Consider the following 22186-nt stretch of genomic DNA (forward strand, 5'->3'; position numbering starts at 1 on the left):
GGAAAAGTCAGGAATTCCTTGCAAAGTTACAATTCCTTGTGAAATTGAACTTGAAGAAGTCCTGGATAGTTAACCTTCTTAAATAAAATGTAGTCCTTTACTTAAAAGGAACGATAAGACACCCTGATATTTGCCTTTGTTACAGTTATTAGTAATATACAGCATTTGCATTAAAGTGCAAATGTGTTGTTTTCAGCTTCTTGCATTGCTAGATTTAGTTTGTAATAAAGGGAGATCTGTTCTGAAAACATCAGTGAGATGTTACATGTGCAGGAACTCATGACAACACCAGCTTAACTGATTTGTATTGATTTTTCTCCAAATATACTGCAGCTGGAAATTCAATTTTTTTACATTCCATAAATATATTAAGGCATTTGTGTATTTGTTTTTGTGTATGTGGTTGAAATGTTTCTTTGAGATAATTCAGCAATGCTTGTGGGACTGATGGAAGTTGTTTGTTACTAATTATTTATTAATTATGTTACTTCAGGAGACCAATATTAATCACAAATAGGCAGGGAAGATGAAATAGCAGCCACATTTTTTTCTCATGTTTTACTTTAGATTAGAAAAGCGTGAAAGCCAATGCCCTTATGACAGTTCAAATTATAGTAAAATCATAAAGTTCTTTTTGCAAAGAATTAAATAATGTTGCTTTTTAATTTTTTGAGAATGATAGCTTGTCTTGTCGGAAGCTTTTCAGTTTCTGACATCTTCATGCATGGTATTTTAAGAGGAGAGCCAAAATTTTTTAACATGTAGATTAAAAGATTCCTTTTAAATAAGACCTTCAAAACTAAAATAATGATTAGTGTTGTGATATTGACATGGCTTAGTCTGAAAATATGCCAAGGCATATTCCAATGTGAATGCAAGATGTTCTTCAGCTGTATTTAAAATAAGCAGTCAAAGTTGTCATTGTATGTAGAAGGCTAGGTTACAAATGAAATTATCTTCTTCCTTAAAATGCTTGGTTGCATTTTTGCTGTTTCTGAATTCACTTCTGTTGCTGTGTTTGTTTCCAAAAGCACATAATTAACTGTTTCTTTTCAGTTGCATGTTGAAAATAAGCTTGCTATTGTGCTTTAAAACCAGCAAGTAATTAGTCCTAGAATTTTTGGTTGTTTCTGTAATACAAAATCAATGAGATGGAAGAGAATGGAAATTTACATTGAAATAATCTGTAAAAGAGAGGAGATTCAGTTGCTGAAGTTTTTTTACTGTTTGCTAGCATCACATAGTTCCCGAAAATATAAATCTGAATTACTTAAGATGGGTGATGTACTAACTTCAAGAGTTACATAATAGTGCTTTTTGGAGTATGTAGCTCCTGAAGCATATAGGAGAAAAAAAACGTAGGCTGAAAAAGGTCTTTGTTTGTAAGCAAATGGTATCAAATGAGTTGGCAGTCCTGGAATGTTCAATTAGCACTTTTTTTAAAGCCAACTAGAAATTATAATGAGATACTGCATCAGTCAGAGATTGTTACTAAATATTGGCATATTTTCATTGAATATTTTGTATTTGTGGAATAATGATTGACTGAAATTACTTCAATTTGTTGAATTCATTTGTAGTTTTTTCACAAAAGCTTGTGTGAAGGAACTGGCAGTTGGTTTTGTAATGATATAGTTTTTCTTGTTTATTCATTACAAATCTTAAAAAGAAAAAAAAATCAAACTTTTTTCAACTTTGTCAAGAACACAAAAAATGTTTGTTTCAGGTTGACTTTTTTTTTTGGCCAGTAATTAACGAGCTGATTGTGCTCCTTATGGTCATAATTTGGGAACACTTCTTTTAACCATTCACAGTGAGGGTCAGACTAGCTGGATATTTTTCACATATGTATTTGTAAGCAATGTCTTTGGAGAACTTCTAGTAGAATAGAATGGAATACTGATCAGCAACTAAGTCAGCCAGCATATTCCAGCGCGTCTTGTTCTATGTTTTGCTGTGTAATAGCAAAGAGTCTTCACAATTTTATATAGCAGTTTTGCTTCATTATGTTTTTTGTAAAATAAAACTCTATACTTTCGGTATGACAGAAAAGCTAAAACATTTGGACAAACATACAGAAAATGTAAGACAGAAGAATTACATTTGAATGCAGGCTTCACAGACATGTCTTGCAGCATGAATTTTAAAAGCTAACAGCATTTTGTGAATGAGTGAAATTCACAGTACATTATCTCCACAGATGCTGCTGCTTGAAAGTGAATTTTTGTGTTTAAAAAGTAGATACGAGAAATACTTGCTGAAAAATTGCTTTTAATTTGCTTCATCGTTATCTGTAGTTTGTGTAACTGTCTGCAACTTAATATGTTATAGAATACATAATTACTAAAAACAGTCTTGCACATGCACAGAAGTTGTCTAGCCACTGTGGTTATCACATGCTGAGACTGCAACAAGAAAAATACATTTATTCCCTAAGAAAAACTACAGTGAAAACATGAAATACTGGGAAGGCTTTTATTATTTAACAGATTAGAAAATGTTTAAAATAAAATTGGTTAAATGCCTATAAGGGATTGTTTATCATTATGATTCCAAAAATAGCTGCTTCTTCCTTGTATTTGATTAGTTTTAACTAGAGAACATCTAGACTTGGAAAGCTAACCCAGTGCAATTTTTTCCTTACACTGGAGAAAGTAAGGTTATGACATGAGAAACACTTCTGTTTAATATTTTCTAGTTGAAGTTGTGTGTTGTTAGATTCATTGTGTTCAGGCATTTGAGTTGAGTATCAGTCCTCCTAAAAGGTAATTGTTTGATTTTTATTATTATTGTTTTATTTCTTTATGCAGTTGGTTTTAAATAGGAGAATGGTAGTGCTGTGCTGTTGTCTTCCTAAATCTGATTCAAAGGATCTATTACTGAAGTTCTACAGTGCTAGTATACTTGTTCTGATGCAGTTATCTAGGGAAATGGTCATATTCTGCCTGGAAAGACAAAAACCTAACGTTCAAGACAAATGGAACCAAAGCAGGATGTTATTTTTATCCTGTATCCCTTTTCCTTGTGAAGCAAGTCAGATGAGACGTTTTAAAACGCTGTAACATGCAGTAACTGATTATTACTGTCATCTTAAAAACAGATTGTCCTTGAGAATTAATGAGTAAAACTGTAATTCAGCAAAGGTTAAAGGAGATCACTAAAACATATTTCACTTACCTGTTAGATAGCTGAGACTTATTTTTTACTGGGGAAGAAACCTGTGTGCAGTTTCACAAACCCTTTCTTAAAGACAGAAAATAGTTAAATGTATTTAGGGATTATAGAAACTCCTTCCTAAAATTCTAAAATTAATTTATACTGCTTGTACTGATAATTAAGGTGGTTTTTTTAAATACAATTAAGGATTTTTTTTTAATCAACAAGTTTTGTTTCATTAAGAAATAAAGGATAATAGCCAATCCAGCCAATGCAGAATGAATTTTTGCACATTTTTTCTGATATTCCTGTTTTTCCACACAGGTATACAAAATACTAGTAAAAAGAAGTCCAGAGGAAAGTTGGGTGGTTTTCAGACGGTACACGGACTTCTCCAGGCTTAATGACAAGGTGAGAATTACACGCCTGTAAATTCTCAGCTAATTTGCCACACTCTCCTTTCATGTTTCATTTTTTTTTGTGTCTTACATTTTTGTCACTTTTTCCTTTTCTTACCTTTCTTTTTTACTGCATATAGAAAGCATACTATATTAATGAATGAAAAAATATGGTTCCTCATTTTTTCAAAGATAAATGAAATAACTACAGCTAGTGTAAATAAGGTATTTTTTTCAGCTGAAGCTGTTAGTGTGCTTCATACCTTATTCCTAATCTATGTGATAAAGGAAATTTAACTTAGTAGTTGTACCTCCTGCATGGAACTAGAACTAGGGACCTGTATTCTTTTGCAGGAATGATCCAATGATTATTTGGTCCTTTTCAGTGCAACAAACTCTGCTTTTTTCATGATAAAACTGAAGCTTCATGAACATTAAGTTCTTTGTATGTTGACCAGTGTTCAGTTGTTTTCAGTGTTTTTGAAGTTAATTGTGAAATATTATATCAGATCTTTAAAGCTGAAGACAGAGACACCAGGTAAACAGGAGTTCTGGGTCACGAACTTAATATTTTTAGAACATTTGAAAGCAAAAAATGTTTGTCTAAAAAGCACAAGGCTTTTGAATTGGTAAATAGCATTCAGCTATCCCATTTACCATTATTTCTATAGAGGTAAAAAAGTAGAAAAACAGAATTATACTTTCTTTTGTCCTACTGTCCGCTCCTAAGAATAATCTTTCCTTGCAAGCTTAAGACATTTTCTTCTATTCTATTCTTTCATGTTTGAACTTGAACTTTTTAACACTCCCTTTTTTTTTTTTTTTGCCCAGAGTAAGGAATTTTTGGATCCAAGGGATCCTTGGATCAATCTGACTAATTAAGAACTTATTTCTGCTTAAATTTTTAATATGGACTTTATCTTATACATTTATCTGTGTTCTTAGTTCATTAGATATTTCTTAGGTTACCTTTAAAACCTCAGTGCAGTCTAAAACTACCACAAATAGTTAAATGTGAATTAGTTTGGAGATTTCTTTCTGAAGAAACTTGTGTTTTAGTTCAGTCTAGCCTAAATTAAGGAATGCCTTGTAATTGGCAGAAGCCTGACTTCTTTGGAGATGATGCTGTTCTGGGGATTTCAGCTCAAATTGCAGAAGTCAAGTTATATGTCAGATTGTATTTTGGTCAGCTCTATCGGATATAGGCCAGGAACTGGCTTACATGCAGTGACTTTTAGTGTGGTTATCAGTAGTTTGAAAAATTTCAATGCCACAGGTATTCATTTTAGAATAGTTATTCAGATTTTACAAGTGAAGTCTTTAGTCTTTCTCATTCAAATCTTTGACAAAAAATGTTCGGCTTCTAGCAAGATTTACAGGTATTAGGATTTCTGTTTAAAGGGAGGAACTTTATTTTTCTCTTGTGTCACTGAAACTTTTTCGACTTTCAGTATACATCTGAGCTTTTATTTTGTTACTATTCTGTAATTCTCTAGAAGTTTCAGAATTATGGTACATTTCTATATTACAAAAAGTGAAGAGTAAATGGTTATATGCACGCATCAGAGGTTCAAAAGGCATGGTGCAGCATTTGCTTGTTCTCTAATTACAAATACAGATGTGAAGTTGCATTCATGTATACTTTCAGGGTTTTCTGTACCCTAGCTCCTAGAAATCCAGTATAAACAAGAGAAATATACTGTCTTTATAAATCATTTTCTTCACCATCCTTCTTGAGTTTGTTGGGAAATTATTCATTCTCTGAAATGGTATTAGAAAGTTGGCATTAAATGCCAACAGAATTGAATAATGGATCACTATGTGAATCACTTTGAAGTATTAACAGAGGAGGAATGGCTTTTCAGGAAGACCAGATAAAGACAAAAGAACAATATGGTTTGTATGTGTCAGGCATATACTTATTCACAAGTATGAATTGAACTAAGAGATGGCCTTTGGCAGTGGCTAAAAATGGAGAACATGTGAGAACAGGGACAGTGTCACAATGAGGACATGTGTAGATAAAATTAGGGCTAGATGAATGAATGCAGCTCAGCTAACAGAGGCAGCTAGTGAACTTAGTAATAGCATTCTTTATTTGCCTTCATTTCTCAAAGAAAATAAATAAGGCAAAACAGATAGCAGTAGGAGCCTAGAAAGTGTTTTGTACTTCTACAAGTTTCTGAAATATTTTTGGTAGAGAACAGCTAATAAAATAGAAATGTATGGGAGTAAAAGAGCTCACAACCATAAACTCTCCTGTTAAGAATAAAGCTAATAAGTGCAGCAGCAGGTTAAGACTTGAAAAGAACAGATTTCAAGTGTGAGCAACAAGTTATTTAAATGTCAAAGCTATCTACTTTCCAGGCAATTAAGAGGTTATGAAAACTCCACACCTTCTGAAAGAAGACAAGTAGATGATGACAAAGTAATCCAATGTGAAGGAAGGATGAGATACTGCCAGTGTGGGTACACAAGAAGCCGCATATTATCTCAAAGTCAAAAGTAGTTAAAAAAATACAAGTAGAGATCAGCACAAGGAAAGTAGTACAGACTTCTAAAGACTGAGGCAGAAGTGCTGAAATGCAAGCTGGACAGTCACAGAATGCTAACAGCAATAGGCAAAGGTCTATAAATTGTTAAAGACAGAAGTAAGGGACAGAGGCAGTAAAATAAAATATCCATTGCTTGAGAGCAAACTATGGGAAGCAAACAGTGAATGATACAGCAAAGACTGAAAACTGTCTTTTGTTGTGATATTAACAAAAAAAAAGTAACCTTAGTGAATGTTGGAACACAACAGCATTTGAGGGCTTGAGAGCAAAGGCTAAAATACAGACATTTGGCTAGATGCATAGGTTTTCTTTGTGAAGAACACCTGGTTGATTGGAGAAGTATGTGAAGAATACTTTTCTGTCCCAAAAAATGGTGGGGAAAAAAAAACTTCGTAAGGTTTATAACTATGCTGGTAGAGATGTTGAACAAATAATGAAATGGCTAGTGTTAAGAACCAAGAACCTGAGACTGTGCTTCATATGACATGCATCATCTATCGTGTGGTGATGTAGGGGAGAGACATGTAGAAGAGATGCTGGATCCAAGCAAGCGATCACAGACATTGTAACTTGTCTGACCTGCAGATTTTCCTGCTGTGTCTAAGGAGTGTTCCAGAAAGAATGCCCCAGGACTGTGCTGTTGAAAATTAGTCTACTGACAGCAGCTAGCTTTCTCACACTCTCTTCATCCACAGAAGGAGTGATCTGTGGGTAGGCATACTCTTTCCTTAGAAATAAATTACATGATCTGCATAACCAGACAAGTGGAATTACCATTAAGCAGAAATATGTGTTGTTGAAAAGCTTTCCCAGCAATGGTTAACTGTGATCCTCTACAACTAACACAGTAACTCATTTTGTAATCTTTTCTGGGTTCTGTTCTATTCAGTATTTTATTAACTTAAGAGGGGTTATGGGGCATAGAGGATACTTAGATATATGGTGTTAATTATAACTTGGTAAGAGATGAAGGAACTTCGGGTGACCGAAGATAAAAATACCAAGAGTCTAATACCAAGATGAAATTCAGTAAGAGAAAACATATACTTAAATAATTTAACACAGAAATAAAGAGCAAGGCTTTGATAGTAAACCATTCTATAAATAAGAAACTAATAGTTAATAAAAGCATAGAATAGTTTTGGTTGGAAGGAACCTTTAAAGATCATTTAGTCCAACACCCCCTGCAATGAGCAGGGACATCTTCAACTGGATCAGGTTGCTCAGAGCCCTGTCCAAACTGACCTTGACTGTTTACAGGGATGGGGCACCTACCACCTCTCTGGGCAACCTGCTCCGGTGTTTCACCACCCTAGCTGTCATGGGGTATTTAAATACACAATGCCAGTGATGTTAAAAAAGTGCCCTTCTTGTTCTGTTAAATGGTACTTACATGAGCAAGGGTGATCCACTAACATTGTTCTTCCTTTAAACCACGTAGAGATATTCTAGCAGAAGTACGCTACCTGTTTTAACTTAATCTGTTGAAAGAGGTACCTGTTAGCTTTTCTGAAGGGACTCTAAAGAGCAGTTAAATAAATAAAGCTCATTGTCAGCAGGCTTAAATTTTGCTGTGCAAGGATCGAGACACCCACTGAATAATTATCTTGCAGCTATGTAAACACTAAACAGTGCTAAACTGTTATCAAGGCAGATTCTGGAGTCCGTGTCACTGGAACATTCACACAAATGTATTGGGTGTGTGCAGTACGTCCCCAACAGAAGGTGGCTTGATCCTGTATTCTGAAAAGGATTAAACAATTCTTGTGGCAGTTGGAGGAACATTACATTTTGTAAAACTTGTTTTTTTTTTTCTTGGTGGTTTTAAATCCTCTTTGAGATTTTTGTGTCAAGTATCCCTTCTAGGTAAAGGCATCTAAAAATTGCTTTTTATGAAAGCCTTAATTTTTTTGATCTTCGTGCATATTAGAAAAATAATTAATTGGCATCCTTGGACAGGTCTATCATTATATAATTTTATGCTTCATTCACTTGCATATTTAATTTCTGTATTCAAAGAAAAATTCTGATGTTGAATATTCGCCATTACTATCTAAGTAACTCAAAAATACAATTCTGCATGTTAGTACTAGGGTTTGAGCCATGCGTATTGAAATTTTAATATTCTGGGTGTATGAGAAGCTACTCTTTACTAGAAGTACCTCATGCATGTGTTGCAATTCTTTCTGCTAGCCCCCCCAAAAAGACGAATTGCAGAGTTGTAGGTTTGTAATGGGCTTTTATATATTTTATTTACATAGTACTTATTATCCTTGAGTACTTTGGAAGAAACACCACTTAAATGCTTTTTCATCTGATACTTTTTACTTAAATACAATTTTCTTATATTTACTGACTCAAAGGCATTAAACAGCAGGCTTGGAGATGTGAAATAACAAAGCAAAGTCTTTAATTCTTAGTTTTATATGGTAAATTTGAGAGGTCATTTGACTGCGTAAGGTAACATAGCAAGTGGCAGAACTGTGTCCACAATTTATGCTATAATTTGGATTGTACTTATGGCTAAGACTTACCTTACACTTGAATTTAATGGAAGACAAAGATCCCATAATTCTGAGTAAAGTCAGTGCCTATGTTGAGTATTTTGTTAATACTTTTTTCTTGGTTTTCTTCATTTGGCTTTGATTTCTATTTCAGCTAAAAGATATGTTTCCAGGCTTTCGGTTAGCCCTTCCACCAAAGCGCTGGTTCAAGGATAATTATAATCCTGACTTCTTGGAAGATCGACAGTTGGGACTACAAGCATTCCTCCAGAACCTAGTAGCTCACAAAGATATTGCTAACTGGTATGTGATTAAACTTTGCTTGTGGATTGGGATTTTTTTTGTGTTCAAACTCCTCATACAGGCTTCTAGGCTCTAGCAGTATATCTTTGAGTAATATAGTAAGGAATTTCATTAGTATTCATGTTGTGCATTTGGTCATTGTGTGAATTGTTTGGTGTCCTATTAAATTAATCCTATCTTAACCACAGCAAAAAAGGCAAGTTGGAGTATTTGGAATTGTACGTGGTTAACTACTACCTAAAAGCTGTAATATTTAAAATGTTAGACTAATCCCATGTTTACTTGTAAAGCATTACTTGTGTGCTGAATGCGGAATTGATGTATTGTTAATTTACATTGAGATTAAATGTTAGACTCTCATAATGGAAAGTACCTATTCTATTATATGATTAGTTCTTAAAATGTGTATTAAACTAAAGGTTTTTAATTTACATGCCATGATAGTAATAGAATTACCTTCATAGACTGCTTTGCATAAGTAAATGTAAACCACAAATCAAAAAAGGCTTAAGAAGAGTCTAAAAAAATGTGTTTAAGCAACAAAGTGGAGAAGTATCTTTGAACAATATCTTCTTTCATATAAAATGGAGGATGAGTAGAACACAATTCTGGCAAATTGAATGTAAGATAATTTTAGCAAGCAAGTTGCTAGAGACAGAGCAGTTAGTTCTAAAAACCTTTTCCGACAGCAGAAATAAAAAAGTTGTGAGGTTGCTGTAACAGAGATTCTTTGAGGGGTGAGTCTGATGAACTGTCTTCATCTGAAACTTCATTGGAAATTAAGAGTAAGAAATGCTCTAGATCAAACATCATTCCCTCAAGAATTTTAAAGGAACTAAAATGTAAATTTGCTGAGCTGTGGTGTGAGACCATATAATGCTCCTACCTATTTTACTTTTTAGTAGAATGGCTATAATTACATTTGGCACATTTTTATAAGGCATTTGACTGTTGAGTATGGAAACTAGAGATTAGGAAGTAAGTCTGACTTTTGGTATTGCTTGTCATAAAAAAAACAAAGTGGTCAGCAGTCAGTGGTCAAAAGTAAATAAAAATAATACTTGGAAAAGCAATAAGGGCTTTCGTAGAGGGAAATCTGACAAGTAGTTATAAGGGAGCCATATGAAGTGGTTGAAAGGCAAGGAGAAAAGGATTAATGGAAATTCAGGGGTATTGCATGTGGAATACTGGATCGCAGTTATTCTGAACATCGGTGTCCATATCTGGAAATTATCTAGAAAAGGGAATTAACAGTGAGATTACAAAGTATGGTAGAAAGATCCTGAGGCACTGAGTGACTAACATTAATTTTCATGTCATGAAGTGCAAAATGACAGTAGGAACATTCATACAGAATCATAAACTCAATTGTTTTTTTTACAACCTGGAAAATAACTATTGGTATTGCTACAGTTTTCTGAATCAGTTAGTATTCAGCAGTAGTCAAAAATTTGCATAAATTGTTGACGAGGCACTTGAAAGGAAGAAAAAAAATTACTGCTGTGGGAATCTGAATTGCACTTCCACATAGTCCAGTGCTAAAACACAGCATTCAGTTTCAAAAGAGAGTCTGCTAGAAGTACAGAGAAAGCAAGCAAGAACAGATGAATCTACAGACAAACTTCCCTGCAAGGAGAGTTCTGTTCTCTTTAGTCTATCATCTTGGGAAAAGGCTGGCTAAACAGGGATATGAAATCATCAAAGGGATAAGGAAGGTGAGTAAAGAACGTTAATATTTTGGATGATTCATAGTCATCACTCAGTATGTCACACTGAGCTATGAAGTTTTGTTATGAGATGTCAGAGACAGAAGGCTTAAATGGCTGAAAAAGAAATTGGGATCAACCTGTGTGTTTCTCTGTCCGTAGTTATTAAACATGATTATATGGGTGAAATATGTGTCTGAGAAGTTTAAGAACTTCCTGATTATTAGTTTGCACAATAATACATGTGCCAAAAAAGAAAGGAATTATTCTCTAAATGTTGCTTATGTTATGCTGCTGGAGACAGACTAGTGAGTTGATGGACTTCTAGTCTGCTTCAACAGATCTGAAGGCTTTATGCTTCACGTTGTTGCAGATAGTATGTCAGGTAGATTTTTGTATCTTGATGATGGTCCGTGTTGGACAAAATAGCATTTGTCATAATTTAAGGCAAGAAATACCCAAAACATAACTTCCAGACTGTATCTCTCATGAGATACAAAAGGGAATTTAAAAGTTTGTGGTATCAATTTGTATTTTGGTTAATGAACAGATAGCTAACTGAAATGTTTCGAGGAAAACTGTGTAAGGCTCTGCATGAAGATTAAGCTTTTTAATAAACTTTATAACCTGTTGGAACAGCTTGTGTTCTAATGTTTGGATCTATGGAAGGTCTAGATTCTGTGGGAAGCAGTTAAAACTAGGGAGATTTGATCTGTCTGGTTTGTTGTTTTTTTTTACCCACCTATCAGAGAATAAAGGTTACAATTAATGGAAATTAATATTTGCACCTTATATGAGCAGTGGTGAGCATCTGACCCTGCTTCCTCCTTAAAAGCTCACTATTTACTTCTGCAGTTCTGCAAATAAGTCAAACTGCTTCGGTTGCACCAAATCTAAATAAGCCTTTTCTGTTTGTAGAGAAGTCTCCTTCATTTCTCTTTATGCACAGTGTTATCATTGAGACATACTGATGGTGGGAAATTCACCCTTCAGGGATGAGAGACCTCATTTGGTATACCTATTTTTTAATAAAACTAGATTCACAAAGCAGTTTAAAAATAGAATGTGGGATGGTATGCAGGTGACTAAATTTAGACTCTGCATTTTATATGTTTCTTTTCATATTTTACCTTGTGTTGAATCCAGTGAAAGATCACATTGAAACCCACTCACAGAGTTTAGTGTGTTCAAGAAAATTTCATATAACCCACAAAATGGGAGAAAGAAGTTTAACCTGCTAAACAGAAATGTCATCTGCCTTTATATAGATGACAGCTCTCCTCTGCCTCTACCTTGTATAAGAAGGAGCCTGAAAGGGAGGAACTCAGCGGTTCAAGATCCCTTGTGTGGCACTGCCTCTTGCTGCCCGTCTTAATGCTGGTGTGCTTTGGCATTGCTGCCTCTCTTGAGAAGGATGTCAGCTATCATAGGAGCAAAGAAAGAAGCCATGTATAGCAATCTGTGACATGATGTGGAAGATTTCTGGGAAACTTTTAAGGCAGAATTTTATCCTATTCATTAAACGAAATGAAGAGGTGTAACACATGAAGGGAAGAGCAGGGGCAAAGCAGACTCTCACAGTAAAGCTAGGCTGCAAATGTTTGTGCCATCAGGTACGTATTTTAGATAAAGAAAAAATGTTTTCAGTGACTTGCGGCTTTGTTTCTTGATCTCCTTATGTAAAATAATGAATCTACAGCTTTCAATTTCAAGAAGCTTTGAAAACTACAGAAAAAGAGTTTTCTGCCAGCAGCTGTAGGAAAAAAAAAAAAGGGGGTTGACCTGATATAAGTAGATTATATACATATATAGGATATTTTGGCACATTTATTTTCCTGGATATTTCCTTTTTTGGCTCACAAGCATTACTGCATGTTATGCCATTTTAATGTTACCCTTTCATAACACAACAAAATTACTAGCAAAATGTGGAAATTAAATACTTTAAAAATGCTTGAACTGGGCAGTGTGAGTAAGGATGAAGATATTGAAGAAAAATGGTGATCAGAAGTGTTTTCACACAGTGAATTCTTCTGCATTAGGCAATGTGAGTTAATTAAGCATGTTTATGAAAAGAATAATTCAACCGTTAAAAATGGACTTGAGCATCATGTTGGAAAAGGGTCACTTCAACTAAGTGGAGAGGAAAAAAACAACCCTCCTCTTGTCCTTGAAAATGTACTTTAAATGCCTGAATAACTTTTAATTTGGTTTGAGGTTATGTTATCTAATAAGTTAACTAATGATGTTACCATCTATCATTTTTATGCTAATCAGGGTGTTAATTTTGGTTTAAATAGCAGAATTTTTTTATTATTTATCTGAGTATGTGGGAAAAGCTATTTTAATAGTACAGGTTTAGGCTATGACTTGATTAATGTAAAACAGTGGAGAGGGCTTGAAAAAGGAAAGTTTTATCATGTTTGTCACAGATTACATGGGGAAAGGAATGATCATGATTATAGGAGAAAATTTTTCACGTTGGTGTAAAAGCTGATGAGGTGTAAGTAGATACAAAGACAAGAATTCTCACCAAGCACTGGCACAAAAAAAACCCTGTGTCTTCACATGCACAATAAGCACTTGAAAGCAAGCTTACAAAAATCCAACAGCAAAATTGGATTTTAGATAAATGTATTTTAGATAAATATTCTTCAGAGCCTTTCTGAAACTAAAAGTGATGGTATAATCAATGGTTAGTGTTAGCTGAAGAAATTTCTCTCCTTATTTTGCTTGACAAACCTGGAGCTGTTTGATTAGATTGGTGGCTGGGTAAAAGTTTCCTTTCTTGTCTTTGTACTGTGTGTCTGCCTCAAATGCAGAAAATGAGCAGAAGGCAGAAAATAACTTCCTTCTGCCCTCACCTCCCACATGACTTAGGTGGGACAAAGAGACGGAATTAGTTTGGATTCACATCTTCCATTTTGATGCATTCATTGCAAATAGAGATGATTTAAAGATTTATAGTAGTGAGTGCAAGAACAGAATAGCTAATAAGTTACTACTTGCTAATTAATTGTGACTACAGTATTCTAATTAGAGGTTATTTATGGAAGATTGAATACAACAGAGCCAGAAAGTCTTAGGAAGGTGAGTGAAGGGACATGACTGGAAATACTGAAGAATTCAGTGAAAAGTAATCTAAACTTGGAAGATAGAGTATTTTGAGCATCCTGCTCACTCTATAGTAAACTGCAGGGTTATACATACTCCCTTCTTCTGGCCTTTGCAAAACAATACATGGAGGGGGATGACAACAGTTACATAGTTTTAAGTTTGATGCATTAGTTTGAAATGTGTGTTTAGAGGTGCCATGTAGTATATCCATGGCATATTAACCTTGTCACTTCTTATTTTATAACTTACTATTCTATTTTATATATATAACTATATAGTGTATATATAAAAATTATATACTGTGTATATGTCAATGGATTATGATTTTAGCAAAATTAAGACACATAGGGATGTTTCTGTACCCATGCTTAGTTCCTCTGATATTTCCTAAAGAGATCTGCATATGGATTTTGGCATCATACTTTCTCATCCACTTTTTAATACTTATTTTTCACCAGGAGAATTTTCCAAACCTTTTCAATACCAAAGCGATAAACGTGCTTGTCAGTTGTCACGTAGCAACAAATTGTACAAAGACTTGAAAAATCATGCTCTAAATTGATTTACACTGTTTGAAAACTCTTCAGTGGACTTGTGCAACTGCTGAAGTCACATTTTACATCCTGTCCCTGGTTAACGCATGCAACTGAGACTTAATAGTTTGTTAATGTTATTTTGAATACTTGAGAGTAAGTTTGAGGATGGATGTTTGTGAGCCTTGAAGAAATACTGCCCCTTTATCATCATATTTAAGTATTGCTGCCTTTTTGTACATCAAGTAATTCACTCTTTTGTTTGGTAAAGTCTTGCAGTGAGAGAATTTCTTTGTCTGGATGATCCTCCAGGTCCTTTTGACAGTCTAGAAGAGAGCAGGGTAAGTGCTATGTAATAAGATAAAAGTAGAATGCAAAATTTAGTTAGAATATTGAAAAAATCTGCTGAATGGTATGGAATGAAACATCTTTATTTCTGTTCTTTCACAAAAATTTGCATATGGATGTATTTTGAAAACTGTCGTGGTCTGATTATTGCACACTGGTAATCTTTGAGAGCTGTACTTCATCTGTATCCCAAGATATAATTTCTTCCTTTTTGCCTTTCGTGACCAGTGGATGAAATTTGTTGTTAAGGCAACTACTTACGGCACCTACTGAAAATAAGGAGTGGTTTTGTAGGTTTACATTCAACACATTGCTACAGTGCATGTACCTTAGATGTCAGGTCTTGCAGTACAATGCTCTTGATATGCATTGTAATGAAAGGATGAATTCTGACCACCAAAAATAGTGTTCTTGCAGATAACTGAGTAGTGTCAAGTAGTGCTGTAAAACTGCAATCTTTCAACATGCATAGAGCACATTGAACAAATAATACTGTATGATGCAGCATATTTTATTAAAAGTATGTTTCACTGGTATGCAGAGCTATGTCAAGTCTGTCTAGAATGGGTCGTCTTGGTTTTCTTGCTTTATGAATAACAATATGTTTTGGAATTGCACATTTGTTGTTAATACTGTAGAAATTACGCATGTCAAGTGATGTTTCTTCAACTAAATTTATATTTACGGGTTTGTTTTGCATGTAAGCAGGAGTGCCTTGGCTCTTGTTAAATTACTATGTACGTCTGAAGGATGTATGTTTTTTGAGTTATGAGCTCATATTTGATTTCTATACAATCATTTTTGATCATAGCTATTTAAGTTGATGAAAATTAATAAAAATTACAGGAATTATTTGTTCAGATAATTCATTAAGAAATTTAAGTGCCTTCTCCATAAATATTTTCATCATGCTGCTGAGGTGAAGTCTCAGGATTATTCTTCCACCATAAGATTTTAGGCAAACTATTAAAATAGTTGTGCTGTTGTAATTTCAGTTGTTAACCATTTCTGTAAAGTTGTCACACAGCTGACATAAAAAGGGGGATACCCCTTCTTATTAAAGAATGGTTGAGGTTGGAAGGGACCTTCTGAGATCATGTAGTACAACCTTCCTGCTCAAGCAGGGTCAGCTACTGCAGGTTCCCCAGGGTCATGTCCAGTCAGGTTTTGAATATTCTACAAGGGAGACTGTACAACTTCTCTGTGCAACCTGCTGCAGTGTTTGATCACCATCACAGCAAAAAAGTGTTTTCATGTGTTTGGGTTGAATTTCCTCAGTTTTAATTTGAGCCCATTGTTTCTTGCCGTGTCAGTGGGTACCACCGAGAAGAGTCTGTCTCCCTCTTCTTCATTCACTCCCATCAGGTGTTTATACCCATTGATAATATCACCCTGAGCCTTCTCTTCTCCAGACTGAAGTCCCAGCTCTCATCTTCTCAAGTCTGTTCAAGTCCCTTAATTATATTTGGTTATGATCTTTGAATCATGAGCCCTGGGGTCCTGGTAGACAGCAAGCTGGAGATAAGCAGGTGCAACCTGTCAACCCCCACAGACTTGGGTATATCCAGTTTGTTGAAGTGCTCCTTGACATAGCAAATTTATCTTGGTTGAGTCAATAGAATAAACTAAAACTCAGTGCAAAAAAAAAATCAAAATGGTTATTGGATTGAAAAACACTGGATCTGTTTGAATTGTATAATTACAGGAGTACTTAACATTTTGAAGAAGTTGACTCAGTCTGCCGCAATTAAAGTAACAAATAATATCTTTATATTTGTAGCCCACTTCAAAACTTCAGGAAAATAGTGTCTTAACAGCATTGTTCTTAACTGAGCTCACATAAAATGCTTATATTCGCTGGATTCCATGAATTAATGGTTAGTTGCATGTAATGTTAAGCCAAGAAAGCCTCCTACATGGGTTTTCTTATTTAGAGAGAACATGTAAATTATTCAGTCAGAATTGCATACTACTGTAGGTAGACTTGCTCTTTCCAGTAATAGATCAGCAGGCTCCATGCCAATGCTTCTGTCGCTTCCTGCATTGAGTGGATTTTGCATTATATGTTGGCTCTTCATGTTGTTTTGAGATTGCTCACTGTCAGATTCAGCAGGGTGTACTAGATATACATGTCATGCTCAGCGGAGTAACACAACAAACCTATGGTTAAGTAGTTAGCATTCTTAGCATTTCATTAAACTTGCCAAAATGTTTTTGTATTAGTTTTCTGACTCTCATGATTTTCCTATTTGTAACAGCTATTTCATACAGAACTGTACAACTTTGTCTTTATCCTCGGTAAGGGAAGACCATGCACTTTATCCAAATATTCCTAGCATCTTGGGAATAATCAAGTGCTTTGAAATTGACTTCCAAGCCAGGTGAAAGCAAAGATTGTATGAGGGGAAAGGCAAGTAGGTGGGTTCAGCTGATGTTCCACAGAAGCAAAAAGGTTCAAAATGAGCAACTATGCATCAAAGGAGAGAAACCTCTTTCTAAAGTCTCTTGTGAGACAAACAAATGGTGCAATAAAGTGTTTGCATTGAGTTTAGCATTATAAATTCAGTGTTCAAAGCAAAGTGGCATTGTTTTATTAAGGATAGAACTTTTTTTTAAAGTTTATATAGATCTTTATGGTAATCAATACAAAGAAAAACAGCTAAATTCTCTTAAACGTTGATATTTCTAAAAGAAAAATGAAGAAAGGCTGAATTTAAATGGAAGGTGTTCCTAAATTTGTCTTTTAGGCTTTCTGTGAAACTCTGGAGGAAACAAATTACCGTCTACAAAAAGAACTGCTTGAAAAACAAAGGGAGGTTGAATCGCTGAAGAAATTGTTAAGTGAAAAGCAGCTTCATATAGATGCTATTGAAAGACAAATTAGGTATGTAGAAATTCTATGGGGTTTAGGAGTTTCTTTCCATGAGGGCATTTTCCCTATGTAGTCCCAAGCACCAGCTTTAAATATGTTGTTGGAAACAGTTTTCCCCATGTAACCACACACAAAGCAGTATTTTCAGCAGGCTTTCTCATATATTGGTTAAAAAGCTGTTGTTCGGTACAAATGACTGAGAAAGTGTTGTGGCATCTTTTTCCTCTAAAGTAACTGGAATTATGTTTCCTAATCCTTTAAGTCCTGCAAAGATTTTCTTCTGCTTTTGAAATGTTGAATATTTGAAATGCCCTGCTAGAGATAACAGTGGAAATATTGGTTTGAGTTATAAAATACTACCTATACTCAAAGCTTTGAGAGAGCATAGCGATCAAGCAATTATATGTCTGTATTAATGTCTTTAGCTTTGTTCTGAGTTGGTTGGAATGATGCCACAGATCACCATTTAAATCTAAGGAAAAAATGGCGGACTTTTATAATAAAACTTTATGGTGCCTGTCTGCTAAACTTAGTAGCAGGCCTAGTGGAGTTGATGTTGAGCTATTCAGTATCCTGATAGTCCTGCTGAGTCAGTCACCGTGGGGTTTTCTTAGCAAAGCAGTAAATTCCCATGGTCCCTTTAGAAGTCATTTTAATACTGCTTGGGTTGTTGAGTCTAGCATATCCACTAGTGTGACTAACAAATCACATCTTTGGATATAAGGTTTAAGTGAACTGCATTTGGAAAAGGATTTAAATGGAATTGTTGTGGCTTATTGAAAATTCTGATCTGAATAGCATATTTTGTTACTTACTCCTGAAGGCAAGTAATTATATTTGAAAGATGCTTTCCCTGTTTGACGAGAAAGTTATGGCTTACTGCTGGCTTAAACAGTGAAATTGCCAATAAAAAATAAACAATTTGCATCTGGCTGAAACATCATGATAGGACATTCTGTGTGACTAAAATAAGAAGGCATGAGTAGCAAAAAGGGATTTTATTTTTTAGTGCTTTCCCTGAAGATAGATTTTTTTCTTTTAAAAAACACAAGCACCCTGCCAGTTTCACAGACATTTAAAATGATTGAAAGTCAGCCAAGTAGTACGTGAAGTCTTAATGGAAAATAACTCCTGTGATTTTTTAGTTGTAAAAGTTACCAAGTAAACCTGTGACCTTGTTTAAGAAATTCAGCTTCTTTGATGGGAATTGAACTCAAAATACATGGGTCTGCCTTTGGCCTTGTTGAAGTGGAATTTTGATCTGATGGCCCAACAAGAATTAGGCATCTTCTGCCTTTAGGCTGTAAAGGCCATGTACCTAAAATGTATGTGAGCTGGGAGGGGACAATTGGACAAGGCATCAGACTTGTAGGCCTTTACACATCATGCTGGATTTGGCCCAAATGTAAGTCAGTAATCATGTTAGAGTATACTGCCGGGGTATAAAATAAAACTATAGAAACAATCATAGTTAGAGTGATTTTAAGAGAGGGTGAAATACAGTAGTATCACTTTCAACACAAAATTGTTCACAAGCTTTTCTTTCCAATTCAAGTGTCAGCTTTCAATGCTAAATTGATGTATGTTTTCCACACAGAATAATAGTTTGGAAACAAGTAGCCAGGCTATTTGGACTGCCAACTCGTGTTGCTGTTAAGAAAAATTATTACCTGTCTCTCTATTGTTAATGGGAAAATGCATTGCTCTGAAATTTAGTATGTGACTCTAAAGTTACAGTGAAAAACTTGGGAAATTGTTGAAATCTTTTTATCATCCTGTCTGTCTTTGTTCTGACTATGTTTTGGTTATAATCCTTCTGCCATTTAGGCAAGATGTGCATGGCTTAGATCATCTACTTGTAATTTTTTACCTAGAGTCATAATCAGCGCTCTGCAACTTGAATTTTGTAAAGCTACCAAACTGTGATGCAACCAGGGGATTGACTTTAGTTTAGGAATAAGCAGCTGGAGCAAATGAACAGCTGAAATAGCTATCCAGTGCAAGCCCTGCATTGCTGTAGTAATAAATGAAGTGGGGCATGTAGGAGTGAGATTGATAGGTTCCCAGAAACTGCAAAGTTTACAATGAGACAAACAGCTCTTCAGTGATGAATATTTTCTGTATGAATTGGTGGTGCTCTGTTCTTATTTGTTGTAGGGATTTATCTTTAGGAAAAATGACTCGTCAGATGTCAGGAGAAGAAAGTGAGTGCAGTGGTGAGGTGGAGTCTTCTGCAGTAGAAGCAGACCAGGGTACCCTGGGTGAGGACAGCTGGTAAATACTATTATTTTACTTAAAATATATTTTAGTTTTTCTTAAAGTATGTTTTTAAGTGTTTGGTCTTGCATAAATTCTGACCAGCTGAGGAATTCAGCCTTTTATTGCACCCCTCTGTAGCTGTCCTATGTTTCATAAGGGCCCACATGACAGATAATTTTAAATCTGGAATAAGTGATAAATTGGACAAGCTTTGTAAATGTTTTGTGGATTGCAGGCATAGAATGAGTATGGATAATCATACTTCTTTCCATTTGATAAAGTTTATTGATCTGTTGTTGCAGCTCGGATAAAGAGAACCATGAGGCAGGCTGGAGTGGCTCTTTGGCTGAAAATTCTGTACCAGAAATTGAAGTTGCTGAAGTAGTGTATACCACCAATGAAGAAGAATAGATCAGTAGCAGCTGCTGTTACCCGGGAAAGGTTCATGTTTGGGACATACTCTGTGGGTAGAGGCATGGAGTAGCTGTGAAGAATTTACAGCAAAGAGCAAGAATGCACATACTGAATGTTTACATAAATCCTTACAAATATTAGCATAAGAAATATAGCCAGTGCTGCTTTGATTTCAATTTTTATCTAGCCTTTATATATTTAATATATTAAAGTCTAATAAGGGCTAAAATCAGTTAAAGTTTAGTTAGTGTACATACACAATTTGGCTGACTTTACCTAGCAGAGTGACAAACTTTGTATTAAATCACCAAACACACCTAACTAGCATGTCATATGTTGCCACTGATGTGACATATTTGATGTGTTCATCTGTTTGATATTTGTGTTTTCGTATTCTTATAGCCATAAGTTAATGCTTGTTGAAGTAAAAATGGACTCATCTTACGTCTAATAAGAGTGTGGAATGTGTTGTTTTTAAATTGTAAAGTTGGAAGATATTTCTCTGGAAATTTTAATGCAATGCAATAGGAAAACTTACAGTACCAAGAGGAAAGTACTTACCAAGTGGGATTAGTAGTTGGACATTTTTTAAAAGTGGTCATTTTTGCTGAAGGAACTAATACGAGACCCCCAAAACACTGTGTATTTTCATCCCAAGATAGCATGCTGTAATATTTTTTTTGTTCGTTAATGCTGCTTTTAAAATCTGGGATCTTTGCTATATGCCCATGTAACAATAAAATCGGTGAATTTGCCTTTTACTTGGAACACTACCTCTTACCATGTTGCTAATACATTAATGTTTGTTTAAAAATATTCCAGATTATATGGAGATGGTTAAAAGACTTGTAAAGAAGCCATATTTTTTTCCTGCACAGTTTGTAACTAGATTGATTCTAGTTGCAAGGCATTTTTGTTTCAATATATTGTACACATGGGGATGTTGCTACATGTGTTCAATAGCCTGTTTTTCAAAATGTATTAAGACAGGAGATGCACTTTATAATTAAGACTCCATTGTGCCAAGTTCTGTTGGCTAATTGGTTGAGGAAGGGGAGTTGCAGGGAGAGGATTATGTAGTGCCTTTTTGTATTTTACTTGTTCATTACTGCAGAATTTTGTTACAGTGCTCTGGGTCAGCTCTGTGGAGTCTTTGATGCAGCTTGTTTCTGTTCTTCACTTATTTACTGAAAGTGCCTTGTTTTATTCTGCTTTTCCAATAGGAAGAATGCTGTTTTGTTTTAATCTTTTTTGTCTCCCTATACCACCCACATCGTTGTTTAATGTTGTCAATATGCAGTGTCTTTGTGCTGGAGTTTTCAAAGGGAGCTTTGTACTTCAGGCTGTGCATACAATGACCTTTATGCAGAACTGTATAAACCGTCCAGGTGAAATAAAACTATGGGCAAAACACCTGTCTTCTCTTTTCCATTGTGGAAAAAGTGTTCAATGCCTTGTCCAGTAAAAGGATAAAAATACTATTGGAAAGAGACATTTCTTACCTCAGTGATTTCCTACAGTTACTCGACTTTTTGGTGTGAGTTCTGTTGGTACCAAATATTGTCTGCATGAAAAGGAATGAGAACTCTGTAACAAGACATGAGAAAATTTACTGTACTTCTGTTGAAGCTTAAAATAAAAAAGGAACTAATTTTTTTTATATATTCTACATCAATCCTCATAGATGTTGAATAAGTTCAATAAAGTTTTGACACCTTATTGAAAATTCCTGTGATCTTTTGTCAGATGTCATATTTTAAAAGAAGGTTGAACTTTGTGTATTGAAATAGTGTTAGGTTTGTGACTGCGAATGTTTTAAAAATCTTGAAAAGGTGCTTGGGTCATACATGCTAGGAATTTCTGAAGTACTTCAGGTAAATCTGCAAATCTAGTCACTGAAGAGACCATTAGTATAATTCACAATTTAGTTATGAAAGGGCAGAGGAAAGGAAATGTTGTTGTGCTCTGTCTTTAAGGTTTATAAAATATTTTGCTGACCCAAAATATTTATATCACATGAA

General features: G+C 34.8%; 1 protein-coding gene across 1 annotated transcript in view; it reads left to right on the plus strand.

Annotated features, from left to right (window-relative positions):
* Positions 1–21576, plus strand: part of SNX16 (sorting nexin 16) — a 22341-nt gene extending 765 nt beyond the window's left edge. The window contains exons 2-7 of the mRNA XM_010085462.1: positions 3481–3567; positions 8768–8916; positions 14544–14613; positions 17368–17504; positions 19650–19766; positions 20054–21576. Coding sequence (XP_010083764.1) covers positions 3481–3567; positions 8768–8916; positions 14544–14613; positions 17368–17504; positions 19650–19766; positions 20054–20162 — 669 coding nt within the window. The 3' untranslated portion in view covers positions 20163–21576. The remainder of the gene's footprint in view (positions 1–3480; positions 3568–8767; positions 8917–14543; positions 14614–17367; positions 17505–19649; positions 19767–20053) is intronic.
* The last annotated feature ends 610 nt before the right edge of the window (positions 21577–22186 follow it).

This window comes from Pterocles gutturalis, unplaced genomic scaffold (genome assembly GCF_000699245.1).
Source record: "Pterocles gutturalis isolate BGI_N339 unplaced genomic scaffold, ASM69924v1 scaffold7185, whole genome shotgun sequence".
Classification (NCBI taxonomy): domain Eukaryota; kingdom Metazoa; phylum Chordata; class Aves; order Pterocliformes; family Pteroclidae; genus Pterocles; species Pterocles gutturalis.